Genomic DNA, 24,541 nt, shown 5'->3' on the forward strand with positions numbered 1-24,541 from the left:
TCACTATTGATGTTGTGACTAGCAGTGTCAGTATAATGTCTCTCATCAGTTTAACTGTGCAGTGGAGAAAGTCCTTTTACATGCAAAACACTTTTGGGGTTCGCGTGCAGGCCAAGCAAGGGGAGGCGTGTTTGATGATATCCTTCATGATCAACTGGGGATAGATTCCCTAGCCTGCTGAGTGTCGCTCAAACCTTCCAGCTTTTAACAAGGTTCTTAGAAATGTTGTAGATGAGATCAAAGTGAGACTCAAAATAGGTGGGCATTTTAAATGCTCCATCTTTGCCTTTTCACACCTGGAAGACATTCGGGTGCAGATCAACCAGCCTATTAAAAGACTGCTGCAACAAGACATTTCAACACACTGGAACAGCACTTACTGCATGCTACAGACCCTTATTGAGGACAGCACCATAAGTACTCATATTGGAGGTTGTTCATAAAAAGTACTCGGATATAAGTACTTGCACTTGGCCTAACAAAACATGGTAGCAGTACCTACTTACTCAAGGGTACACGGAGAGGTTTTGCCTTTCTTCATTCTTGAACACTTGCCCATTTACACCCTGCATTTCATTCACTGTGAAAGAGAGTTGGAGTTGCAGAGTGCAGAAAAGCTCACTTTCTTTACGGTTTAACTTGTAACAGGCATTCTTAATTGTAGGAAGAAATATGTAGTCTAGTCATTTTTCTATAAGCACATTTCAAAACAACATGGGTTGACTAAAGTGCCGCACAGCTAAGCAATAAAGTGTCAAGACTCAGTCAGGTTTAAATGCCAGTCCATGTTGACTAACCACAAAGTTCTGTTCCAACTGTTTTAATGCACATTTTCATGTTATGTATGAAGAAACTCAATTGTAAATCTGAGTGCATCGGAAACCCGGAGAATAAAACATGGCAATAAGGGCGCCGGGTCAGCTCACTGCATTGAGCAGCTGACCCAATCTGCCATGAAGCAAATGCAGAGGCTCGGGTTTGGGGCCATTCGCTAGGTGTCTTTCTCCCAGCTTTCTTGTGTTCTCGTCACTGTGGCATCACAAGAAAACCTAAAAAGCCCCCCAGTGAATGTGAAAAAAACATGATCTGAAGCATGTGGCTTAGAGGCTGCCCTTGAGGCTTACCATCCAATGGCAAGACATAAAAATAACAGCAGACGATAACCTTGCTTAAATTATTACACGAGTCAAACATAATTCTGTTATGTTTCCTACATTGTTTACTTCTGCGACTGCTGCTTCTCTTGTCATGTCATCTCCATTGCAACAGAACCCTAATATGTATTGTAATTTTGGGGACAGAAAGCTATGGTTTACAGTAACTACTACAGCTATATATAGAGTTTATGACTATCCCCTCTACAATGAATAACATAATCTGAACTGTCTCTTGGTTTTTGCATCTTATCTTATTTCAGAAGCAGAACATTCAGTTTTGTTTTTATTCCATTTGGCTTCTTTCAGATTCTTCTCGAAGATTTAAGCCAAATTCCTGTCTCTTTTGTTGCATTCTTTAGCTAAAATCTGCGTTCCTGGTACAACCTGCTTCTTATTAAAAAGGGAAAACGAACTGTTCATGACTGCAAATACACTTGCGATTATATTACATTCAATGTCAGAAACAGGAAACTTGGAGTCCCATATTCCATTAGCTAACAGCAGATTGGCCCTCAAGAGCAGAGAATCATTTAAAAAATTCATAATCAAACTGTGTACCTTATGGTCGATGAACATCAGTAAATAACTGAGGTGGATAATCTTATGTCTATAACTATGCAGAAAATAAAGATCAGTTGATCTTAACTGCATCATGAAGCACTGCTTGCTCCAGTCAGTATACTTTCAAAAATAAAAGAGCACACTCGTATTTATTTCCAGCACTGGTTTTATACATAACGTCTGTCTGATTTCCTGTGTGGCATGATGACTGTCATTTATTATTTCTTTTTAAAACACTGACTCAACATGCAAAGCTTTGGTTATGGTATAGTACACTAAGGCTGGCATGTCATAACATTTCAGCTACCGTGCTTCATTTTTGGTTTGTGTGCTTTTCACACTTATAAATTCCTTGTTTTGAGCATAATCTATTATCTGCACAATTTACCTTCGCTTTTTCTCCAGATGCTGTATCCTTCTTATATGCCCCCTTTTGGCTATATCTTTTTCTTACACTTGTAATGTACAGTTTTCTCCACACTGCTCAGCCTCCATACACTAACTAATACAACCACTCACTTTTGGTTGTGGGGCAGAAAGCATGCCATCAAGTTAAAAGCAGGCGAGGCAGCTGACGGTCCACATTTTACACATTTCATTTTTCATTTCTAACACGGGCCTGACTTTCAGCAGCATTAGTGACATTCTCTGTGTGGCCTAGTAATAACACATTTGAGTCCTTATTTGTTAAAAACCCAAAGCACCTCAGGAAAATCAGTCTGCTCCCACATGCTTATCCTGCCATTTGCAGAAATCTGTCACGTCGACAGGAATCCTTGCTTTACGCTGCACTGTCATGACCTCGACAACATTCTCAACCTCATTCTAATGCAGACATGTGGAGCCTTGGACAGTGCAAAACCTATAATGTAGTGTGAGGACTGACAATAGGCTGCAACTTGGTAGACATTTTTTCTCCTCAATCGACCAGTTTATTTTATTTTTTTCTAAAAGTAGTGATTGTATGAGATTTTTGGGGGGTTACCTGTAATTGCCGCTTGATAATACATTGCACTGTAGCTGTACTGTATCTGCTCTATGATTCACTTTAAAGTAACACCTGGATTTATTCCTATTAATTTTTGTAATTCTAGGCAAAGAAATACAATCTCTCTGGAAAACATAACAGTTGCATTCATTGTGTGAAATGTGTCTTCATTTCAGTAGCCCAATGGCTGCAGAACCTTGTTAACTAACATCCACTTTAAACACTTAACAGCTGATGAGTCCTGGGCCCATCTTGGTGTTTATTTGTGTGTCTTACTTATTCTTGTCATTAGGTTGCCAAACGTGTGAACTGATTGCTGTAATTGACCTGAATGCAGTTTAGCTACAGGCATTTTTTACATGTGGCAAGGCTTCCCCTTTGTCTGCCTGGGCAGTTAACACAATCCTCCCACGTGTTTCTAACTAGAATGAAATTGGCCTGGCATCTGTTTTTGTTTTCATTTGAATATGATGATGATTAGTTTGTCTGTTGCACTGGCAAACATTAAAAATTGTAGTATTGTCGACACCGTAGTGTTTATTTAAAACTGATTTTCTTTGAAATTATTCTTTTTAATAGGGGGACTCTATATTTAGCATATTTGTATTTATATTTGTCTTTTTTTGAGTGATAATACTGACAGATGAAAAGTTATGAGTAAAACATATCTGTCCAAGTACTTAACATCTGCTCTTTTGAATGTAACGATGTAAACAGTCCTGTCAGCGCAAAGCAGGCTGACAAATTCACCACACCACTGAATAATTCAAAACACTCAAAGATTCCATTCATCCTGCCAGCTTTTAAACCTTCTGACTTCACTATTGTTCTGTGTACTTTAGCTGTACCCCATTGAATGCATACTGAATGACCCCAGGCAAATGAACAAGACTGTTGAGGGCAAAGGAAAAGTTTAATCTTTAATGCAACCTTATTAAAGACTCACTGTAGTCCGATTACAAGTTTCTCAGCTAAAACCTACGTAGGCCATGTGTTGTCATTCGGTATCTCTTAGCAGAATCTAGGGTAAGTTCATCTGTTCTTTTAATGTTATGGGATTGAGTCGCCTCTAAATATCCCTTAATGGCAAAATAAGGAACTTTAGGCGAACACATGTCGACACTGTTTCCACGTAGGATAGAGGACCGCAATGTACAGTAGTGAATGTAGTGGACATCCAAATAATGTCTTCTAATAATAATAATAATAATAATAATGGATTGCATCTTATATAGCGCTTTTCTGGGCCCTCAAAGCGCTTTACAATTCCACTATTCATTCACTCTCACATTCATACACTGGTGGAGGCAGCTACAGTTGTAGCCACAGCTGCCCTGAGGCAGACTGACAGAAGCGAGGCTGCCATATCGCGCCATCGGCCCCTCTGGCCATCACCAGTAGGCGGTAGGTGAAGTGTCTTAGCAAAGGACACAACGACTGAGACTGTCCGAGCCGGGACTCCAATCGGCGACCTTCCGGTTACAAGACGAACTGCCAACTCTTTGAGCCACGATTCTCCATATAGACAGACGAGTATGTGTTCAAAAACACTTTTTGTACATTTACATGTATTTCAGTTGTTGGACTGTGAACTTAACACATCAGATTCTTACAATTATCTCTGTCTGTGTTGTCAGTATAATAAACTCTGTTATTTATATATGAAGTCAGTTACCTCAGTAGGTTAAATGATGCCCCCCAAATGTAAAGTTGTGCGTTTGAGGCACCAGGGAGGTTTGTGTTTCTTTTTTAACTCTCATTCGTTTTCTTTTAAAATTGTGAACCAACATGGCTTTTCGACCGTAAATAGACTAGACATTAAGAAAAGACTGTCAGCCAATGGCTATTCAACATCGATATAAAATGCCTAATTATGGGGTCGTACCTTTATCTCCCATGGTAGACTGTGAGAAACTGTTTTACTGTACATTAAAGAAGGGAGTCTTTAAGTTGGTTTATGGATCAGATCTTTAATGTCACATCAATGTGAGCACTTGCAGTATGAACCAAATGAAATGGGAACGAATTACATTTCTTTATGGCTTCAAATGCTTTGAGAATTATGACCATTGTGTGTTCATGGTGTCTTGTATGGGCTCGTCTGCCAGCAAATAAGTGTTGAATTGCTCAAAAGTAATGCAAATTATATTCCATTTGCATATATTGCTTAATGAAATTAGAGCCCATCCCACAGTCTTGTTCAATAGAATTTTCTGGCAGCTTTATCTCAACAGCTGAAACAATAATGTAAACAAGTGGGTGATGGCCCACTCTCAGTGGCTCAGCTCGTGTTACCTCAGCCAGAATATATCATAAAAATCCTAATTAAGTCACACCGTGATTTGTTAGCATGAATTAAAACCAAGGTCAACCTACACTTAAATGTTTGACTTGTAGATAAGGAACAAACAGGCACTCCCCTTCAAACTCCAATAGTTGGATTGTAAATATTTCATTACTGCTTTTTTCCAGCTTAACTTGCAGAAAAGAGAAGTGGGGCAGTGAAAAGCATTGATAGCACATGCAGTGTGCAGCAGTTATGAGACAACAGAGTGGTTTGAGTGAGTGTGCCTGCAGTCTCTCCTGCTCAAAATCAAGCTGTGCCTAGCTAATGTCTGTAAGCAGTGCAGCCTGATTGCCTGAGTGTTTCAATCTAGTCGTTCCTGTGTGTACTTTGACATTGATGCCAACAGACAGCTAACTTCTCCATGTGTAAGCAAACCGGGTTTTTTTCCCGAGGCAGATCTTTGAAGTTTAGGACCTGCAAATGGAAATAAAAAGAAACATGGGGGTAATACTCGTGATGTGGCTTTTACAAAGACTGATGGCAACATGAAATATTTATAACAAAGCAAATTTGCTGAAAACCATAAAACCCCACAAACTCTCACAGGATTGTTTGAAAGTTTCAACTGATTAAGTATTTTAACAAAACTGTTCCAGTTCACAGTTTACTCCTGTTTGATAACTTTGCTTTTCATCGTAATAGTTGCAGTGATATAATACTCAGTAATAGTTATGCTAGTTATGCTTTCAGCACACTGCCGAATACACTAAGAGTACTTAATGGCAGACACAGCACTTAAAGAGACACTAGTGGGCTGCTGAAGGCCTCATTTAACATTGATATTCATTAAAGCTAAAGATAATGGACATCGCCCTAACTCCACTTCCCTTTTTAAAGCTCACATTGAGGCATATAAAACATTTTCCCTTTAGAAACAGTGACACACAGTACACAAAAAGTAGCCAATAAATTTTGTTTTCATTTGTGCTGCTCAATGCCAAAAAAAGTTTTGTTAAAAAATAAGGCATCTGAGCATGACAAATTAATTCCCCTTAGAGAAGGAAATAACTATAGATGGCTTCATTTCACATGCACATCATATAGTTTATTATGCAGCAATAACCAACCAGGTAACCAGAAGCATTTCCAAATAAAATGAGTCTGTTATATATAATACCAACTAAAAATGTTACTTTTAGACTATTCTAGGAACTATTTTTTCCAAGATTTTTCGCTGAAGACACGACATTAATATAATTTTGTCTGACCACAGTTGTCTTTTATGCTTTTAAAAAAATTAACAGTGAGGTAAAACAAAAAAAGCACTCCATTCTAGCTTCAAAATCACTTAAGGTCCGTGTCAGGATCTGACGCCTCCATTAACTCTGACTAGTTGATTAACGGCAGAACAGGAGACGGGCAGTTTACCGAGTCGACAGTTGTGGTTTTCACACAGTGTCACTCTGTGTACAGGTTATTCTGTTTACACATGCTGTTTGAAGATGAGTTACTGGATACATTTGCTTTTCTAGAGCAAAGTCTGCCTTTGCTGTTTAAATATTTTTCTCTTACAGTAAGTGACTCATATTGTAAAAAAAACAACAAAAAACAGATATAAACCATGTGATCCTCCTCATTCAGTCTATGACCTTTTTCCTGATGATTCAACAGTAAGAAAACGCACAGTGATTAAACTTAACGTTTCCTCAGGGTTTATCTGGGGGGGGGGAAATCCAAGCACCACTGAAACTAATTTCTGTTTGTGTAAAAGTAAGTTTCACACTCACATTGGGCATAATTACCTACTTTCTTTAATTTAATATAATTATCTGAAGCTTTCCCCCCTTGGCTGCCTAATTGCTTATCAAGAGGGATATTTTCAGTTATACCATAAGAGGTGTTACTCTTATTTATGAGAAACATGCTGAGGGAAAGGGTTTTTTTGCTTTCTATATTCTGCTTTCAACAAAAGTCTGAATGTGAACTTAGAAATGTTCTAATACATAAATAAAGGGCAAACACAGGGAATAAATACGGAGTGTGTCTCTCTTTCTTCTAAGGTACTTAACAGATTGTTTGACACACTTTCTATGAACAACATTTGTATTCTACACATGTCAATGCCAGAATTGATAGAGAGTTTAATTTGTAATGCTCATTCACACATATTGATTTCTCTCACACAAATTGCACTATCATCCTATCATCTAATGGCACAACATCACTGAATGACTTTGGAACAAGTCCACCCACCCACTATATTCATCTCCATGTCAATACTCTTCAGGTTTTAAGTAATGGTGACACTCCAGCAGGGGTCAATGGGATATTGTGGATTTACCATCTGTACTCTTGACATTGCAATGTCATTGAGACAACGACTACAGTAAATCCAGGGTCAAACGAAAGACACCAAGTTGTATTATTAAATGTAGTAAATCCTCTTCCGCATTTAGAAAGGCATGTATGACAAAATAAGGAAAGTGACTTTGTTAATGGGATTAAACTGCTGCTCTGTTGACATTTCATTTACTACAAATCAGCACTGTTGTGAGCTTCCAGTGGCTCATAACAGAGGCCATGACTCGTGCCTCAGTTTATGTCTTGAGTTTTATTGAGGAGTTCAGTGGGTTAGAGATCTCTGCCCTGAGATGATATCAAGGTATATGAAGGCACTAAAACCAGCTTGAGTTGTGTAGCTGCAGCATCCTTCACAATGACCCCAGTTGCCTCTGCAGTCAAATCTGTATAACCTGCAAAAGTCACGTGCAAACAGGCAGAAACTCAAAGTGAAATCAATTAAATGTTATGCAGTGACAGAATTATAATATGCAATGATAATTTTAACTACCAAAACTGTTTTGTATTTATGTAATATATAGGTGAACATGTTTGATAATACAAAAAAGCTTGCTTTTTGCATAATTGCAGTAAGTAACAGAAAAAAACACTGTTAGTTGTTTATCTTCAAATGGCAAACTAATTAACTAATTTCAATGTCATCATTTAATTTAAATTATTATGTCATTGTGTTTAAATTTAAATGAATATAAGCGTCAGTCACATAGGTTGAGAGACTGGTTAAAAGCCCCCTGGCAAACTCTGGTTGCTAGGGGAAAATGCGTATTCCCTGATTGGTTGGCGAGTGATTGCTGGAGGTTTCTACTTGTTGCATAGCAATAATGTCTTTCTGTACTGCAGAGAAGGCATCAACTTATCTGCCAATATTCTCTAACTAACCAAAAAAACAGTAGTGAAACTTAAAAAAGGAGATATAGCTTCCAAAAAAAAAAAAATGTATCACTTGAGTGAGTAGCTGGCAGATGTTTGCAGACAAGTCAAAATCTTCTGGGCAAACATGGCAATCTCCAAGTGAACTGCAAGGTTTTCAATGCAGCTGCATATACCTTGTTGCAATCAATCATTCAACCCAAATGCCATTTTTGCTGTAGAATAATGACACTTGATTACCTGTCGAAAGGTTTCCATACTTAATTTATTTTGCTATTTGGCAGTACTTTTTTAAAAATGTTTTATCTCATTTTACAGAAAAGCGTATTCTAAGTATTGTAACCACAAACAATGTCTAGTTATAGGAACAATTACCTATCTTAGATTGCAACTCATATCACTTAGGCACAGATAAAGCACTTACATATTTCAGAGTGAGCCATGAGTGCAAAACTGTCATCTATATCTGTAATGTAGTAAAACTAAGATTAGATAAGGTGACCTACAAGATATCTTGCATCATGGGGCAAACTGCATATTTAACTGCAACAAATGGTATAATATAAGACAGAAAAGCAGTGACTAACACAAAGCACCTGAGGATACAAAACAATGCTTTAACATGAAATGGAAAACACTGGTGCCTCAGAACCACATTTCATAAAGAATCTGTGGATGAAAAGCCTCATGAGAGATGACTGTTTTTCCTTCATATTAATATTCTTATTAGTGTTTCTGTCAGAACTGAAGAAACGCAACTATATGGGAAGAGCCTGCTTCCGTCACAGACAGATCATATAAGAACAGATCCAGTCGTACACTGAGCTATAGAATAAATGTTTTCTGGTGAACCGCTTCATAATAAAGCACACGGGTTAGGAAGCTGGCCTCAAGGGACAAAGATGTTTGTCATTGTTATGTAATTTAATAAAGACAGGGTGAGACAATAAGGTGTTATCATATTGAAAATGTGTTTTGCACAGTTATTAACATTGGGCTTGAAAATGCGACATAAGTTGACATAAGTTTAATATTAAAAAAATATATATACATTCTTATTCAAATTTAAAAAGAAATAACAGCAATCTGTTTCAATTTAGTACTGTCAGATAGTCCTGTGAGGTATCAGGACTATCTGGTCGTTACCACATCAGAAAACTTGGTAAATACAACCTGACAGCCACATATAACCAAAATACAGAAGCAGGGTATGAAAAAGTAAATATACCCTACTACTGTGGAACCTCCTTTTTCTCCATGGCAGCTTTTAGCCAAAGACGTACAAGATAAATATGTGAGTAAATGAGGCATGTTGTCACACCAGCTTGACAACAGTGGGTCAATATCCAGGTGCCGGATTGTAATGGAAGGCCATCAAATTTTGATAGCTTAATGACTGAAGGTTAAAGAAACAAGGTGATGATGGTGACAAACAGACAGCTAGTCTGTAAGGATTTATTCTGTTTTTACTGAGTGAGGAAGCTCTTGAGACGATAATTAGCCTGTAAATAAGAATTGATCCTCATGTGCCAGCTGGTAATCCGAATGTGTGTAAATATTTGGAGAGCGTCTATCTTTGGCTATATTTACAGCTACTTTGTACACTAATTTTAGATATCAGCTGATTTCATAAAATGAGAACCACTGTAAAATCATGTAAATAATGCATTTTTTCCTAGACGATAGCGATCCACCTTTGCACTGACAATGTTTGAGGGTATCACAGTATAAGAGAAACATAATCAAATTCATGAGACTAGTGCGACCATCTGGTGTAAGAACATTAGACATGCATGCTAGAGCTTTAGAAACCAAGACCCAAGGAGTAAAACTGTTTTTAAACAGCTTTAAGAAGCTGAACAGATGAGTAGTGTACTGCCAGTATATTTTTCCCAATACTTTCGTTTATCCTTATTCCATTTTTGCCTGTTAGCATAAATAAATATCAGCTGTCACAGTCACTAAAAACATCTAAGTCGTGCTGTTCTGTGTCTGCTCGGTTTGCATCTATCACTATTTTGTCAGCAAAACAACCCCTTAATTGCTTCTCTTGGCATGGATCTGAAAAATGACCTCTCTTTCCCATAACAAATTTTCTGGAGCTAATCAATGCCAACTGATCACACTAGCCTGCTGTGTTGGGAAAAAAAAGTCTCTGGATCAAGTAAAATTGTTGTAATAATTTACATTTTTTTTCTACATGTAATATAATGGAGATAATTGTACAAGTTCACAAGATGAGTATTTGTGTGTTAAGCCTAGCATGGCAAAATAAACTTGAGCTCTTGTTAAAGAAAAAGAAACAAACAAAGGCATTGGTAGAGCATCCTAATCACACTCAGAAAGGCCACCATGTTGGTTTTGCTTGTAAGGAAAACATGCATAGCTTTCTAATTAACTTTAATTACACACCATGTGAAGCTAAATATGTTCAGTGCACAGCTACTAAGGCAACCAGGCTCATACGCATACTTCCTATTTTCTCATAACAAATATGAGTGACAGCTTGTTTGATGGATTATAGTGAATATACAGGGAGTGCAGAATTATTAGGCAAGTTGTATTTTTGAGGAATAATTTTATTATTGAACAACAACCATGTTCTCAATGAACCCAAAAAACTCATTAATATCAAAGCTGAATGTTTTTGGAAGTAGTTTTTAGTTTGTTTTTAGTTTGAGCTATTTTAGGGGGATATCTGTGTGTGCAGGTGACTATTACTGTGCATAATTATTAGGCAACTTAACAAAAAACAAATATATACCCATTTCAATTATTTATTTTTACCAGTGAAACCAATATAACATCTCCACATTCACAAATATACATTTCTGACATTCAAAAACAAAACAAAAACAAATCAGCGACCAATATAGCCACCTTTCTTTGCAAGGACACTCAAAAGCCTGCCATCCATGGATTCTGTCAGTGTTTTGATCTGTTCACCATCAACATTGCGTGCAGCAGCAACCACAGCCTCCCAGACACTGTTCAGAGAGGTGTACTGTTTTCCCTCCTTGTAAATCTCACATTTGATGATGGACCACAGGTTCTCAATGGGGTTCAGATCAGGTGAACAAGGTGGCCATGTCATTAGTTTTTCTTCTTTTATACCCTTTCTTGCCAGCCACGCTGTGGAGTACTTGGACGTGTGTGATGGAGCATTGCCCTGCATGAAAATCATGTTTTTCTTGAAGGATGCAAACTTCTTCCTGTACCACTGCTTGAAGAAGGTGTCTTCCAGAAACTGGCAGTAGGACTGGGAGTTGAGCTTGACTCCATTCTCAACCCATTCCCAGGCCCCACAAGCTCATCTTTGATGATACCAGCCCAAACCAGTACTCCACCTCCACCTTGCTGGCGCCTGAGTCGGACTGGAGCTCTCTGCCCTTTACCAATCCAGCCACGGGCCCATCCATCTGGCCCATCAAGACTCACTCTCATTTCATCAGTCCATAAAACCTTAGAAAAACCAGTCTTGAGACATTTCTTGGCCCAGTCTTGACGTTTCAGCTTGTGTGTCTTGTTCAGTGGTGGTCGTCTTTCAGCCTTTCTTACCTTGGCCATGTCTCTGAGTATTGCACACCTTGTGCTTTTGGGCACTCCAGTGATGTTGCAGCTCTGAAATATGGCCAAACTGGTGGCAAGTGGCATCTTGGCAGCTGCACGCTTGACTTTTCTCAGTTCATGGGCAGTTATTTTGCGCCTTGGTTTTTCCACAAGCTTCTTGCGACCCTGTTGACTATTTTAAATGAAATGCTTGATTGTTCGATGATCACGCTTCAATTTTGAGACTGCTGCATCCCTCTGCAAGATATCTCACTATTTTTGACTTTTCTGAGCCTGTCAAGTCCTTCTTTTGACCCATTTTGCCAAAGGAAAGGAAGTTGCCTAATAATTATGCACACCTGATATAGGGTGTTGATGCCATTAGACCACACCCCTTCTCATTACAGAGATGCACATCACCTAATATGCTTAATTGGTAGTAGGCTTTCGAGCCTATACAGCTTGGAGTAAGACAACATGCATGAAGAGGATGATGTAGACAAAATACTCATTTGCCTAATAATTCTGCACTCCCTGTATAAACCTTCATATCCACTATTACAACTATTACATGATTAATACGCTGAGAGTGTGGTGGTGTCTCCCAAGGCACCTGGTATTAAATACAGTCATAGAAGGGCACTGTTATAAAAGGGCTCGTGTGGTTCATGCTTGGAAAAGAGTAGTGACATTCAGCACAGCACAAAGCTGATATAACCAAAAAGGCTTTCTTAGTTACTGCCTGGTGCCAACATACTACCAAAAGTGTAGTGGTACTGCATTCTGGAATTGGGTAGATTTTGTCAGTAAAGAGTTCTGCTGCTTTCAGATGGCTATGGGATTTAATGTAAGAGCTAAAACCTCTTCATGCAGCTGGGCACGGGTACCGTACTCAACTGGCTAGAGGGCAGTGAGTAATTTAAATGGCAAATTAAATTTTAGGTGTTATTGTGTTATTGCTTTTTATTTAGTTGGCTTTCGTTGACAAAGTGACTATATTGGGAGTAGAGTCGCCTTGTGCCAGAAAGACACGTGGTTTTGGGGTGCGTGTTCTCAGGGATTTCACCAAAATATTGCAACTCATTTCGCACAGCTACATCTGCATGAACCACCAGCCTATTTGCTCATGTCAGTGACTCACCATGAAAAAACACAGGCCATGTTTTTTTTTTTCTTTAATGCAAAATAATGATCGAACACACTATTTTGCAGAAAAAGTACAAATAGAAAAAAAAACATGTCTCAAGATTTTGATTCCTCACCTTGTCATTTGAGTATGACAGTGCTTGACACAAGGCAGAATCACAACTTTCCCTAGTCCTGTTTATTTCTCAATTATAGCTTGAATATACTCTTTTCATGGTAAATCCCAACTGCCCCTGAACAGAAAGCGAGTCCTTTTGTGTGACACAGCAGTGACTCACGAGGAGCTCCATGTTGTCTCATGTGTTAGAAGGCTGGATGATGTCCAAGCTGCTTAGCCTGAAGACGGCCAAACTTTTTCTTTCTATCCCTGCTGGAGGGTAGTCTGAGGATATCGCCTGGCATTAGGCTGACAGAACAATTCCTTTAAGAGCTCAGGCAACTTTACAGTGGCTCTATGAAAATTTTATTATATTGACCTTTTCTTCCTCATATGTTTTATATTTATTAGTCCGTGGAAGCTGCTGTGCTGAAATTAATAAATAACTGAGCTCTCTGTTCAGTCATATCTCAGCAGCTGACAATGTCACTTTGCCTCCTCAAAATAAAATAATTAAAAAAAATTGCTCTCCCACAATCAATAAGGAAGCTGTCATGGTGCTATTGATTACTCTTCATTTAAAGCTGCTTGAGTTACTTAAGATTTTCTGTTTTCTCGTTTTTGTAGCTTTAAACCTTTGTTAAAGTCTGAGTAAATTTTAAGCAGCGCTGCCTCACACAGCAGGACAGTGATGGACTGGTGGGCTGATGGTGAGATTATGCAGGTGAGACAGCTCCGAGCCTTTTATCCCACGCTCTTTTCAAGAAAACTATTTGATGGCTGTGCTCTATTTGTGGTGCTCTGTGTGAAGATGTGAGGTTTTGTAAACTTTTATAGAAAAGCCAGAGCAGGGAACAGACACATTAAAAAGCTAGAAATCGGGATTTTGCAATCACTAAGGTATGGTGACAGTTCTAACACGGAGAACATAAGCAAACCCCGCTGGTATTTATATTGTCAGAATTGGCTTCTGGATTTTTTTTCAGCAGTGCTCAGCAGAATAAAATGATACATTTAAAAAAGAAACAGCATTTTTTTCCCTCCTCCTGCTGTTATTTCCTCAGTAGGTCTGCTGGTGCACACTAATTAAAGGAGAGTAATTAATTTGAGTGAAACCTAACATATCACCAAAAGAAAATGCACAAGAACAGACAGCCACACAGTAGCTTTTTTGTCACTGTGCTCTGTGATTACCAGCGGTGGTTCGTGTTTCCTGCAGAGGGATTTTCAAACAGCAGGAGGACGGGGATAAAATACTGCCAGGAATAAAACACAAGGTTCTGGGCAGCCTTCACTCATGAATGTCCTGGGAATTGACCGCTTGGGCTTGGGTGAACAAAGTGAGTTGAGTTGGAACTAATCCCGAACTAAAGGAGCTGCTCCTCTGTTGTTAGAGCATGGTGGATGGTGGACGTCTGCAATCTGGGGTCAAGAAAGACGGCTTCACAGATTTGATTTGCCCAGTTGTAAAAGCCAAGTTGAAGGGTGTGCAAAAAAAGAAAACATGGAAAGCTCACTGGTCTTTGAACACATTCAGAAACATTGCTTCCTGTTTGTTTTTAAGGCAATTCACCTTTCTTTTGGTTTGTGTTGGTTAGAGTTTACGGATGCATCGAATTAGTGCATGAGATTTGCTGGGTGCGGATGTGTGGATTTCAAGGAAAAGGGCCGCGTGAATAAGCGAATATACTGTGTTGTGCACCAAATTACCCTCGGAGGTGCATGAGAGCGAGTTTAGTCAGAATGAGTTCTCGTGTTCAAAGCCTTCTCTTCTTAATCATCACCTAGTTCCAGGATGTTGAGCCTCAGGGAATTTGTCAAGGCACACCTGAGGCTGCCCGCGAAATAAAGCACTGACAAGTCAAAGTGTCACATGTAGCCATACCACTATTATTTTGTGGGATGACTTATTACACCAAGGTTCCCATTAATTTCAGGCATTTAAACCATTCTCATTATAAAACCATCAAGCGCTGAGAGAGTCATCTTGTCCATCAAGTTAGAGACATCCTATGTTTCCCTAATCATTGTGTTATTTGAGCAGTGGGTCAAATGGCTTTGGTAATGTGAAATGGGTAAGTTGTAGTGATAAACCCTCACAGAAAGGTCACCATGCTATAAAGGAAAACTTCATAACAGTCACATCTTGTCCTCCCAAGAAAAAAAATAGCAATTTTATGGAGCATTTACTAACTAAATAGCAAAATATGTCCAGTGGCAATGAAGCAGAATCAGGTGCTTCTCAACGCTATAGGTCAAACTGTCAAAGGAGGAAAGAAGGTGGAGTACACTGATTCAAACAGGCTGATGTTTCACAGTTACTCTCTCCTGGAGATTTATTATTATTAATACATTCAATTTCCTGTTTAACCAATTATACAATGATAACTGAACAGTACACCAGAAGGACGTCCTACAAAAAAGATGGATTAGTTATCAAGCTGTTGAACTTAAGTGAGAGTTTTCAGTGTGTCAAAAAGATGGCTCTCTTTTTACCTGGTGTGATCACCATAGTAACTAAGGCTGAACATGTAACCTGGTGGAGAACAGCTTATTATTAAATGTTTCACTTTAAGAGCTGCTAGAGGCGCCATATTTTTACTGAAGCTTTTATTTAGAATAGAATTTATCATATTCTTTTAGTGCAATATAGATTCTTTGCTGTACTAATATGTTGTGATGATCACATGATTCACATGATTTTCTGCAGCATTACCAATTTGTCTTATTTGTTGCACACTGGGTTTTTTTTTTTTTACTGTTTTCATATCACCTGTTCCTAATAATGTCTATGATTGGAGTAGGCAGTGCTCAGCTTGATTTTGGGCAGACAAAGAGTCAAATGACATGTAAAACGCTCTTTTATGTGAGCGCACACAGAGGCAAAAGCAGAAAGCCTGGGTTTATAACCACCACTGTGATACCAATTATCTTTCGATGGGGTCAACGTTTTTTATCAACCCAGCTGACACAAAGAAAGCCTGGCTTTGTTGAACTTGCTTTATACCCTTCAGGTATGGATTGTCACAAATGGTTTGCTATGGTCTCCAGTGTGACTGATGATGATATAGTGGTGTCTCAGCCTTTTTGCACAAATAAAGGCTTTAAATTTGTGTGCGCTCCTTTTCGTCTAAAATATGTGTAAATAATATTTTCACTTACAGCTCGTCTTAACATAACAGATTAATCCATTATTAACATACAATACCGATTTTTTTAATGCCATTTTTATTCAGGTCCGACAGTGACATTAATAAATAATATATACATTAATGTCTGGATGAATGGACGGGCCATTAACAAGAGAAAGTAAAAAGCACGTGCAGATTTTTGAGATCCTTTAAAGCTTTCAGCCTATCGTCACTGTGGGCTGATTGGGTAATCCAATAAGAGCCCTGTCTCAACAGTGAAATGCTGAGGAGGAGTAAGGCACTGTGCCTGAGGGGCTCTGCCTCTAATGAGGGAGGAGAGAGGCGGATGCAAGGTCTCTGCTTCACAGACAGCACAACAGGCAGCTGCAGAAGGATGACAAATTACAGGAAAAACCAACATAAAATATTTTAGTAGCAGCTTGAGTTTGCCTGGTACTGATTTTTGTCAAGTATGTCGACTGAACTCTGCTTAAGGAATGGACCACCATCCTTCCAAAAGATATTCTATCGTTTGATGTTTTGCTAATGATGGTGAAGAGTGCTTTCTAAGAAACTGGTGAAAAGCATTTCCCATCAGTAAACCATTTAGTGACACCTGTGCATTCTATGGATTGGGTCATAGTTATACTGACAAAGGTCACTCCCTTAATGATACTTCCCAATAACTCAACAAATAGCAATGATCCGTCGGTTTAAACTGATTTATGGTGATTCAAACTATTCAAGGAAAATGCCCCACACAATATAAAAATCATCAGATCCCCTCACTAAAAGGGTCAAGGATTCCGGTTATTCCCTTGATTTGTCACCTGTCAGTAGATAACCTTCTTCTTTGAGCTGCTTTCGCAGTATACACAGCTAACGCCTCTGCTCTCTTCCTTCCATCTGTCTCCACTGTTCCAAACTCACATCTCCACCATGGAAATTACTCCAGACTGACTGTGCTTGCTTGTACCTAATCTAGAGAGCTGCTGTGCACAAGTTGCCATAGCTTCCCCTTCTTTGTCTAAAAGCTTATGATTGTCTCAGCAAGTCAGCTTCTATACGTGAAACAAGGTGCATGCTCCTGCACTCTCTGACTGCAGCAACTATATTCCTCAAGCCAGTCAGTGGGGCTGTTTTCCATGATGTATAAGAGATACAATTAAAAGCCTGGGGCTTTAATTACACACAGTCTATCTTGAGTATCATAAGCAACCAATCACTAATTATTTCAAGTGCTGGTGCACTTTGCTCCTGCTTATATGGTAATATAAAGACCCGAAAAATGAAAACACACCAAGAGCTAGACCCAGTGATGAGGGAATGAATAGAGAGAGCTTTCAACCCCAATCCCTGGGCGTAAATTACGTAACAATATAGTAAAATATTCATGGAGCACCATGGGGACGGAATCCTGGCTGCTCTGAAGTGCTGAGCAAACACTACACCCTCAGCCACTCCTCCACTAAGGAGGATAAGGAAAAACCCATAAGCAACGAGCTGAGAAACAATTGCAGTGATCAAGATTGCAAGCAGCACTGGTTCCAATATGTTGAGTTTGCATTCTTTCATTTGTGTGCCCTGTCAATCAAATTATTAGGAGAACGCAATGAAATAACTTGAGTTACACATAAAGCCGAAAGTAGCTTCTGAAATGATCACTCATACACCAATGTACGATGTACTGGAGGTCAAAGGGACTCATCAGCATCATCATTCAGCTTCAGCCCAACCTCTCAGGTGAACATAAAAGACATAAGCTGAAAGAAGCTACACCGAGTGTTTGTCAGCAGAAATGGTGATGTGGAACCTTCCTTACCACACAAAGGAGCCCCACTTGTGTTTTTATGTGACGTTAATGATGGAGAAAAACAGTCTGAATGTGACGAGCAGTGCTGTGCGAAAGTAATACGTTAGCTTTACTTACCAGTAGTCTATATCCTTAAAGGAAGAAAGAGAGTGGCTTCCGATGGACCTCAATAACTTTTACACCCTGATTTTCAACAGTTTAAAATGCAAATAGTATTTGTTCGAAAAAGCTATGATGAAAGTTTATAGTTGCAGGTTTTTAATAGAACAACCAGCCTATGGCATACATACATGTTGTTACATGTTACATACATACTGTTTCTGCACCTGTTTTTAACTACAATCCCACAAACTGATTTGTCCACATCTGCCTTAATTAATTATTGCCTGCATGTCCCACACAATGCCTTTGAACAACTTTCAGGCAATGAGATTATTTTTTAGGGGTTTTCTTTTCCACTGGCACTACGAGAACATGAAAACCAGTGTTTCTTAAATTGCTGTACTTTGCCTTAAAGCATGGTAGGGGCTCTAAACCTTATAGGTTCTTTTTTCTTTTCTTTTTTTAGCCACAGTAGTAGTACCTTGGAGCAAGGTACACCTGTATTATTTACGCAGACAAATACACTAAAATTCAGATCAACTGTTTTATTATACTATAACTTGCTATATTTAGCTAAACATCAGTTAACAGAGGAATCAAGTAATATACTGCAGGGGAGTATTAAAGAGGATGGTGGATATGATGGAGCGAACCTAAGCAAAATAGGAACATCCTGCTAAAATCATTTAAGTATTAAACACAAACATTGAATCCTAAATAAATAAATAAATTAAAAAAAATAATTATATATATATATATATATATATATATATATCGAGAAAGAGAGAGAGAGACACATGAGTATATATGCAAAACCATTTTGTGATCTGGTGTAGTGTTAATATTTTTTCAAAATATTAAACCCTGTGTTATTTTTTTTCACCTGGGGCCACTTCTGGGCCCCCTACAAATCACATTTCCATGGCTTCCTGTTTCTCTATCAGTATGATTCATAAAAATTTGTTCCGCCTGTCAAGTACAAAATAGAAGATAAGTTGATTAAAGGCTTTTAAGTCTTCCCAGTTCTCAACAATATATATTTGAAATACTATACACAGGAATATATTTAACAAAAAACCTTAAGAAGCTTTGCCACTATTATTGAAACTAACTTTTCTTTTTTTTCTTTTTTGCAGCTCCTATAAAGCATTTGGTGGGGGGATAAGCATCATCAAAGACAGAAACACAACCCAAGGGGAAAACCATATTTACCTGTTGTGTCTGTTATATATATCTATATAGCTATATATAGATATATATATATTTCTAATTCAGTCACACTGATCAGTGCCTATTTTCCAGACTGTCTTTCAGTGTGCTTAACTATCTGCCATATTTAAGGTGAATACAAAAATAATAATAATAGTAATAATTGTCCCTATAATTGATCAGAGATGATCCAACATGTAAAAGGATTACAAACAAATCAAATCAATCAATTCGTTACTTATCTGCACTCTGTTTCCTTTTCTATGAAGTAGCAGCCCTATGATCAGCCTGTTTACTTCCCATGTTTTTTTTTTTTAAATAAAGCAGGAAATGCAGTGATAGAAGACCTCCTTGTTTTTTTTGCCTGTTAGTCGATGACTATTGAAGGCTGACGCATTCACATGTGTTCCATTACCTAAAAGCTTTCTCTCTTCCCATTTGGTTCTACTGCCATAACAGAGAGCTGCACTAGAGTAGGTCATGGTAATTCAGCGTCAGCACTGTGATATACATAACATGCTCAGCTGATAGCTGCTCCCAATACCTCACATTACATGCACCATGTCAAGGACAGACTGGAGATTCTAGGAATGCACATAAAAGTGGATTTGGCCATTCAGTGCTTGTGTGAGCATTTAAAGATAACTTCCTTGTGTAGGAAAATACAGTAAAATACAATATACAAACTCTGTAATATGTCCACTGCTCTGTTTCCAGCTGCCTTTGTTATAGACGTGTTTGTCTTTTTCAAATATCAAAGTGTATGTCTTATTATCTTTGCAATGATTTTTCTGTAAAAAGGTTGTTTTTATCAGCCATCTCTTGAAATATTGTATAGTGTTTGCTACTTGAAGTGCACTAGAAGCATTCTGTAGTGTTCTCCTCTGCCCCTTAGAGGGATTTGCCAAGTCGTTCTCAAGGCCCTGTCAAGGAGGCTGTTCGAGCCCACTGGGCAGATACCTTTAAGGCCATTGTCCGTCAAAAAGGATTGCTGCTTATTCTGGCTTGAGCCTCTAGGGTAAATAATTTGTCCACCCCAGCCCATCCAAGACCTATCAAAAATATGAGTTGCACTACAATCAGAGGAAACTCTTTGCCCAAGAACACTGTGTTTTGGATGGTGCAGCTCTATGCCCTTTAGAGGAGGAAAAAAGGAAAAGGCAAAATAATTTATTCCCACAACAGGATTTGGCATGCAATTTGGAACACACAACATCTCACTGGCAAACTCCTGTCCAAACACAAGCTTGCCAATTAGCTGTGTGAAGATGTCTCACAAGCCTGTGAGTGGACAGGCCCTCCTCTGGCAGTTCGTGCGCCCTCCACAAGGAGTCCTGGCAGCCTTGTTTGGTGGGAAATTTGCTATTGGAGAGCTGTAGAGCAGCATGAGGTGCAGCAGTCATTGGAGGCTTTTTGGCCTCCCTGGATACACATCTTAGCTACGTCTTGAAAACTGCGTCTGGTGTCTTTGTGCTTGCCATCTTGCCCTCTGCATGAAGTTTAAAGGTGCATGTGTTGGTGTATTTCAGCTCTTGCTTTTCAGTGTTTGTGCTCTCTGCTAAGAAATGTCTCATAGTTGTTATGTTTTGGCTTGAGCAGAAAAGATGATGACGAGCGCTGTGGTAACATCTCATATCGACTCGTAAAAAATGGAGTCCTGTACAGGCTGAACTGATGTTGACACATGTCGTAGGCTGTTGGGGCTTTGTACTCACCAAGCTGTGTTGACTGCTTTCCTCTGCCTTGCTGTGCAGTAACACAGTTCCTGTGTGAGCTGTGTCACCAACTTCATATTGCTCAGTGGGTACAATAATTACAAGGTTTTGTGACAGATTTTAGCATGGCACCAGAAAAAGAAGAAGTCACTCCAGTACTTTGGAGAATTTGGAGTCTCATTCTTTGACACCAATCAGGCTTCTTTAGGATGGAATATTGTACTATGTACCTTTCTACTCTTTCTGTTGAGACATTCGTTGACCTTAGCGGCTGGCTGGTAGAACTTAAAAGAAGTTAAATCAGTGTCACAGCAGGTGTTACTGACCTGATCTTCTTTTAACAGATAAAGTCTGTGTAAATATCACAAAGGCTATCTAAAGTATTACCTATAATTTGAACAACAGTGGAAGCTCTAACTATCTTCTCTGCTCCTCAATAGTCTCTTAAAGCTTAAAGGATAAAAGGAAGAGGAAAAGTAAGCCCCTCATATAGTATATGTTCAGTCCTCAGACAGTTACATTCATACAGATTGACTTGCAAATTGTTAGTTAGTGAATTCATGAATAACTAATTAGAGATCCTCACTTGTCTTCATAGACTGAGGGTTTCAATGCATAACCACTGTTTTCTCACTGCTACCAAGTCTAAAACAAAGACACAGTCCTTATGCTCATTAGTTTGGATGTCGCCTGTAGTTTGGTTTGACAGCATTAAGCAGGTATTATATAAACTTTGTCAAATATTGTTTATGTTTTGTTCTCATTCGCACATTTCACATCTGTTAACCCAAAAAAATGCAGTCTCATTTTATACTCTATGTCCAATAGTAGTGCAGGGAGCTCACGATGCCATGCATGGCTTCCCTGAATTAATTAGAAGAGGGCTGACTGACGACCATTGGCAAATTAATGTCATCAGTGAGCAGAATTATGGTATAATGATTAGCACCTAATTTTCTGGACAGTAGGAAAATGTTTGAAACTGATGTCAGTTAGACTTGTGAAGAAAAGACATATAGGAAAGCAGGAGGAACATGGCCTCGGAGAGGTTGTGTTTACTTTTTTATACTATATTTACAGTGTGGTGATGCTGATGTGGTGTAATATTGGTTATACTGTTTTTCATTGAAAGTCTAGTGAATTTAAGTTTGCTGCACAGGATATGTTTTGAGGTGTTCCATGTAAAAAGCACTTTCCAAACATGATTAGAAAAAGGAAAATAGGAAGTATATACTGAAGAGCAAACTGACCTTGAAGAGACGCAAAATGTTGGCTACCATGATTGACACGGAGCTGGCAGATGCACCAATTACTCCCACCACTCTCTCGGGCTTAGTGATGATGGGCGGCCCTCCGCTGAGACATTTGACATCAGTTGAGTCTTTCTCAATCAGTGCCTGAACAAATGTCAGTGACTGTTCCAGAGCGTGGGTGTCCCGTGAGCAGGTGTCCAGTATGCGTGCCCCCAGAGTGATATTAGGCAGCAGCTCATTGTCATTATTGATACGATCCAGGGCAAATAACATGGCCTCCAGCCTATGGATTCCTTTCTCCTTCTTCAGCTCTCCACAAGCTTTGCCGTCATTTCCTCTCGCGTGCACCGGAAACAGCCCGCCTAGGGATATGTCCCCATCAATACGTATTGAGTTTAGGTGTGTATGGCCCGGCATTTTCGGTTTGGCAGCCAAGGAGATCAAGACATAACAAGCCAGCAGCAACACCCAGCAGCAGACACCTTTGTGGCAGCCAATCCATGCTCTCTCAAAGCCTCTTTGCAGAGTCATAATGAAAGGCTAAACCCGCATCCAAATACAAATTCAAGTCCTTTGAAAATGAAAGAGGTGTGCACACATATACCCGCACACACATACAAATGTCCTGAAGGTTTAGCCGCAATATTTTTCAGAGCACGGTTGTCTTCAGAAGTCTCTTCTCATGGTTTCTAGCTCTGCAACAAATTCGCTAATACTAATTATGCAGCTGTGCTCTCTTTATCTCTTACCCTTTCTTCTTTCCTCTTTGTGTTTCACTCACTTTTCCTGCACCTTAGAGTTGTGGATACATGCAGTAACTAAACAGTACAGAGTGTTCTGAGGTGGAGTCCACAGAGAGCAGCTCTCATAAGGCAAGAACAAAGGTGGGAAGCTTGCCTCTCTTCTCTGGTTCTCCAGAATCACTCAGGTGCATTTAGCTTTCCTCTTGGTGTGTCAAACAGGCAGAAAGTTACAAGGCCAGCCAGTGGGCTCCACAGTGGGTGCCTGCAAAGAGAGAGAAGAGGTGTCAGAGGCCCTGAAGAAAAGAGCAGGAAAAGCCACTTTTGGAAATAAAAGGAAATGAAAGATGGAATGGAATCTCAGTCATTAAATTTCAATAAAGATGGCTTTATGCAGGGTTTGGCCTTTTATTAGTGTCAGTCAATGTTAAGGTTTTCTCTTTGTAGAATCTCCTAGAAAAGGCACACTTTATGGTTAGTGTGTGTTAGAGAAGCTGCAATGTCACGCATGCTTTTTTAATTGACATCATATTCAAAGGGGCACATAATGCTAGCTTTGGACAGCCAAAGCTCTAGTCTAGTTTGTCGATTCTTAGATTCAAGCAGAAATAATACCAGAACCCAGCACTATACACAGGAAATCTATTCTGTGTTGCACCCATGCCTCAACTGCTTTCAGAGTACTGCAATGAATTATTTCTATCTGCCTTGAGCATAACTGATTTGCTCCTGGTTGGCAGAGTTCCATAGGCTTTATAACGGCACACTGCTCTCTTCATGTAGATCGCCTCCAGAGCGTTATACCAAAGGTTATGAAACACGCTAGCAAATTAAGAGCACATGATTCTGAAAATCAAAAACCACTTTCTTTGACTTGTGAACTTATTCACTCTTTGCACATCTTATCCCTCATAGCCTTTCCAATCCTTTGTATCAGCTGTACTCTATTTATATATGTGTGTATGTTTGTGTCTGTGTGTGTCCTTGTATATTCTTTCAAAGACAACTGGCTTCCTCCACAGCGCCAGACTAATAGAGCAATGGATCTGGACACAGTGGGAGAAGCCTGCAGTTGTCCCTCTCTCTCAATTGACCATCACACACACACACATATCTGTCAGACTTTCCTTCATGCTGGTTTTGTATGCTAACATACAGCCCCCTGCTGTGTTTCAGCCTGTAACAGAGGACACAAAGGGCAAAAATTCTCTTAGGATCACAAAGTTGCGCTACAATGCACCAGCTGTCAGACCATCACTTCCGATTGGTTATATCTGAAGTTATTTTAATGCAAATGGAAGTGTAGTGTAGTAATAGCTGTTTTTTATTTTAACATTTTTCTCTAATTTTGCAAAAAAAAACTTGGCTAGCTGTCTCAGAAGTGGAGGGGTCAAGAGATTTGCTGTGTATCGTGAATTATAGACAGCCTTGTTTGTGCTCGTCGCATGTTTGTGTTGCTTTCTTTTACTTTAGACTTCATATCAAATTATAAAGATACAGCGCTAACGCTGAACAGTGGCCTGTCTTGTTCTGCCTCTCCCATCCTGCTGGGAACCAAAAGG

The 24,541-nt window shown here is 39.1% G+C and overlaps 1 protein-coding gene across 3 annotated transcripts in view; it reads right to left on the reverse strand.

Annotated features, from left to right (window-relative positions):
• The window catches only part of LOC146684646 (metabotropic glutamate receptor 4-like), a 205,144-nt gene that overhangs the window by 114,349 nt on the left and 66,254 nt on the right, over positions 1–24,541 (reverse strand). For all 3 annotated transcript variants that reach the window (XM_085444965.1, XM_085444964.1, XM_085444966.1), the window contains one exon: positions 22,237–23,244. In XM_085444965.1, coding sequence (XP_085301091.1) covers positions 22,237–22,770 — 534 coding nt within the window. In that variant the 5' untranslated portion in view covers positions 22,771–23,244. The remainder of the gene's footprint in view (positions 1–22,236; positions 23,245–24,541) is intronic.

The sequence above is a fragment of the Copadichromis virginalis genome, linkage group LG20 (assembly GCF_057382275.1).
Source record: "Copadichromis virginalis isolate Kocher_CV1m ecotype Utaka linkage group LG20, C_Virginalis_male_GT1.1, whole genome shotgun sequence".
Taxonomy (NCBI): domain Eukaryota; kingdom Metazoa; phylum Chordata; class Actinopteri; order Cichliformes; family Cichlidae; genus Copadichromis; species Copadichromis virginalis.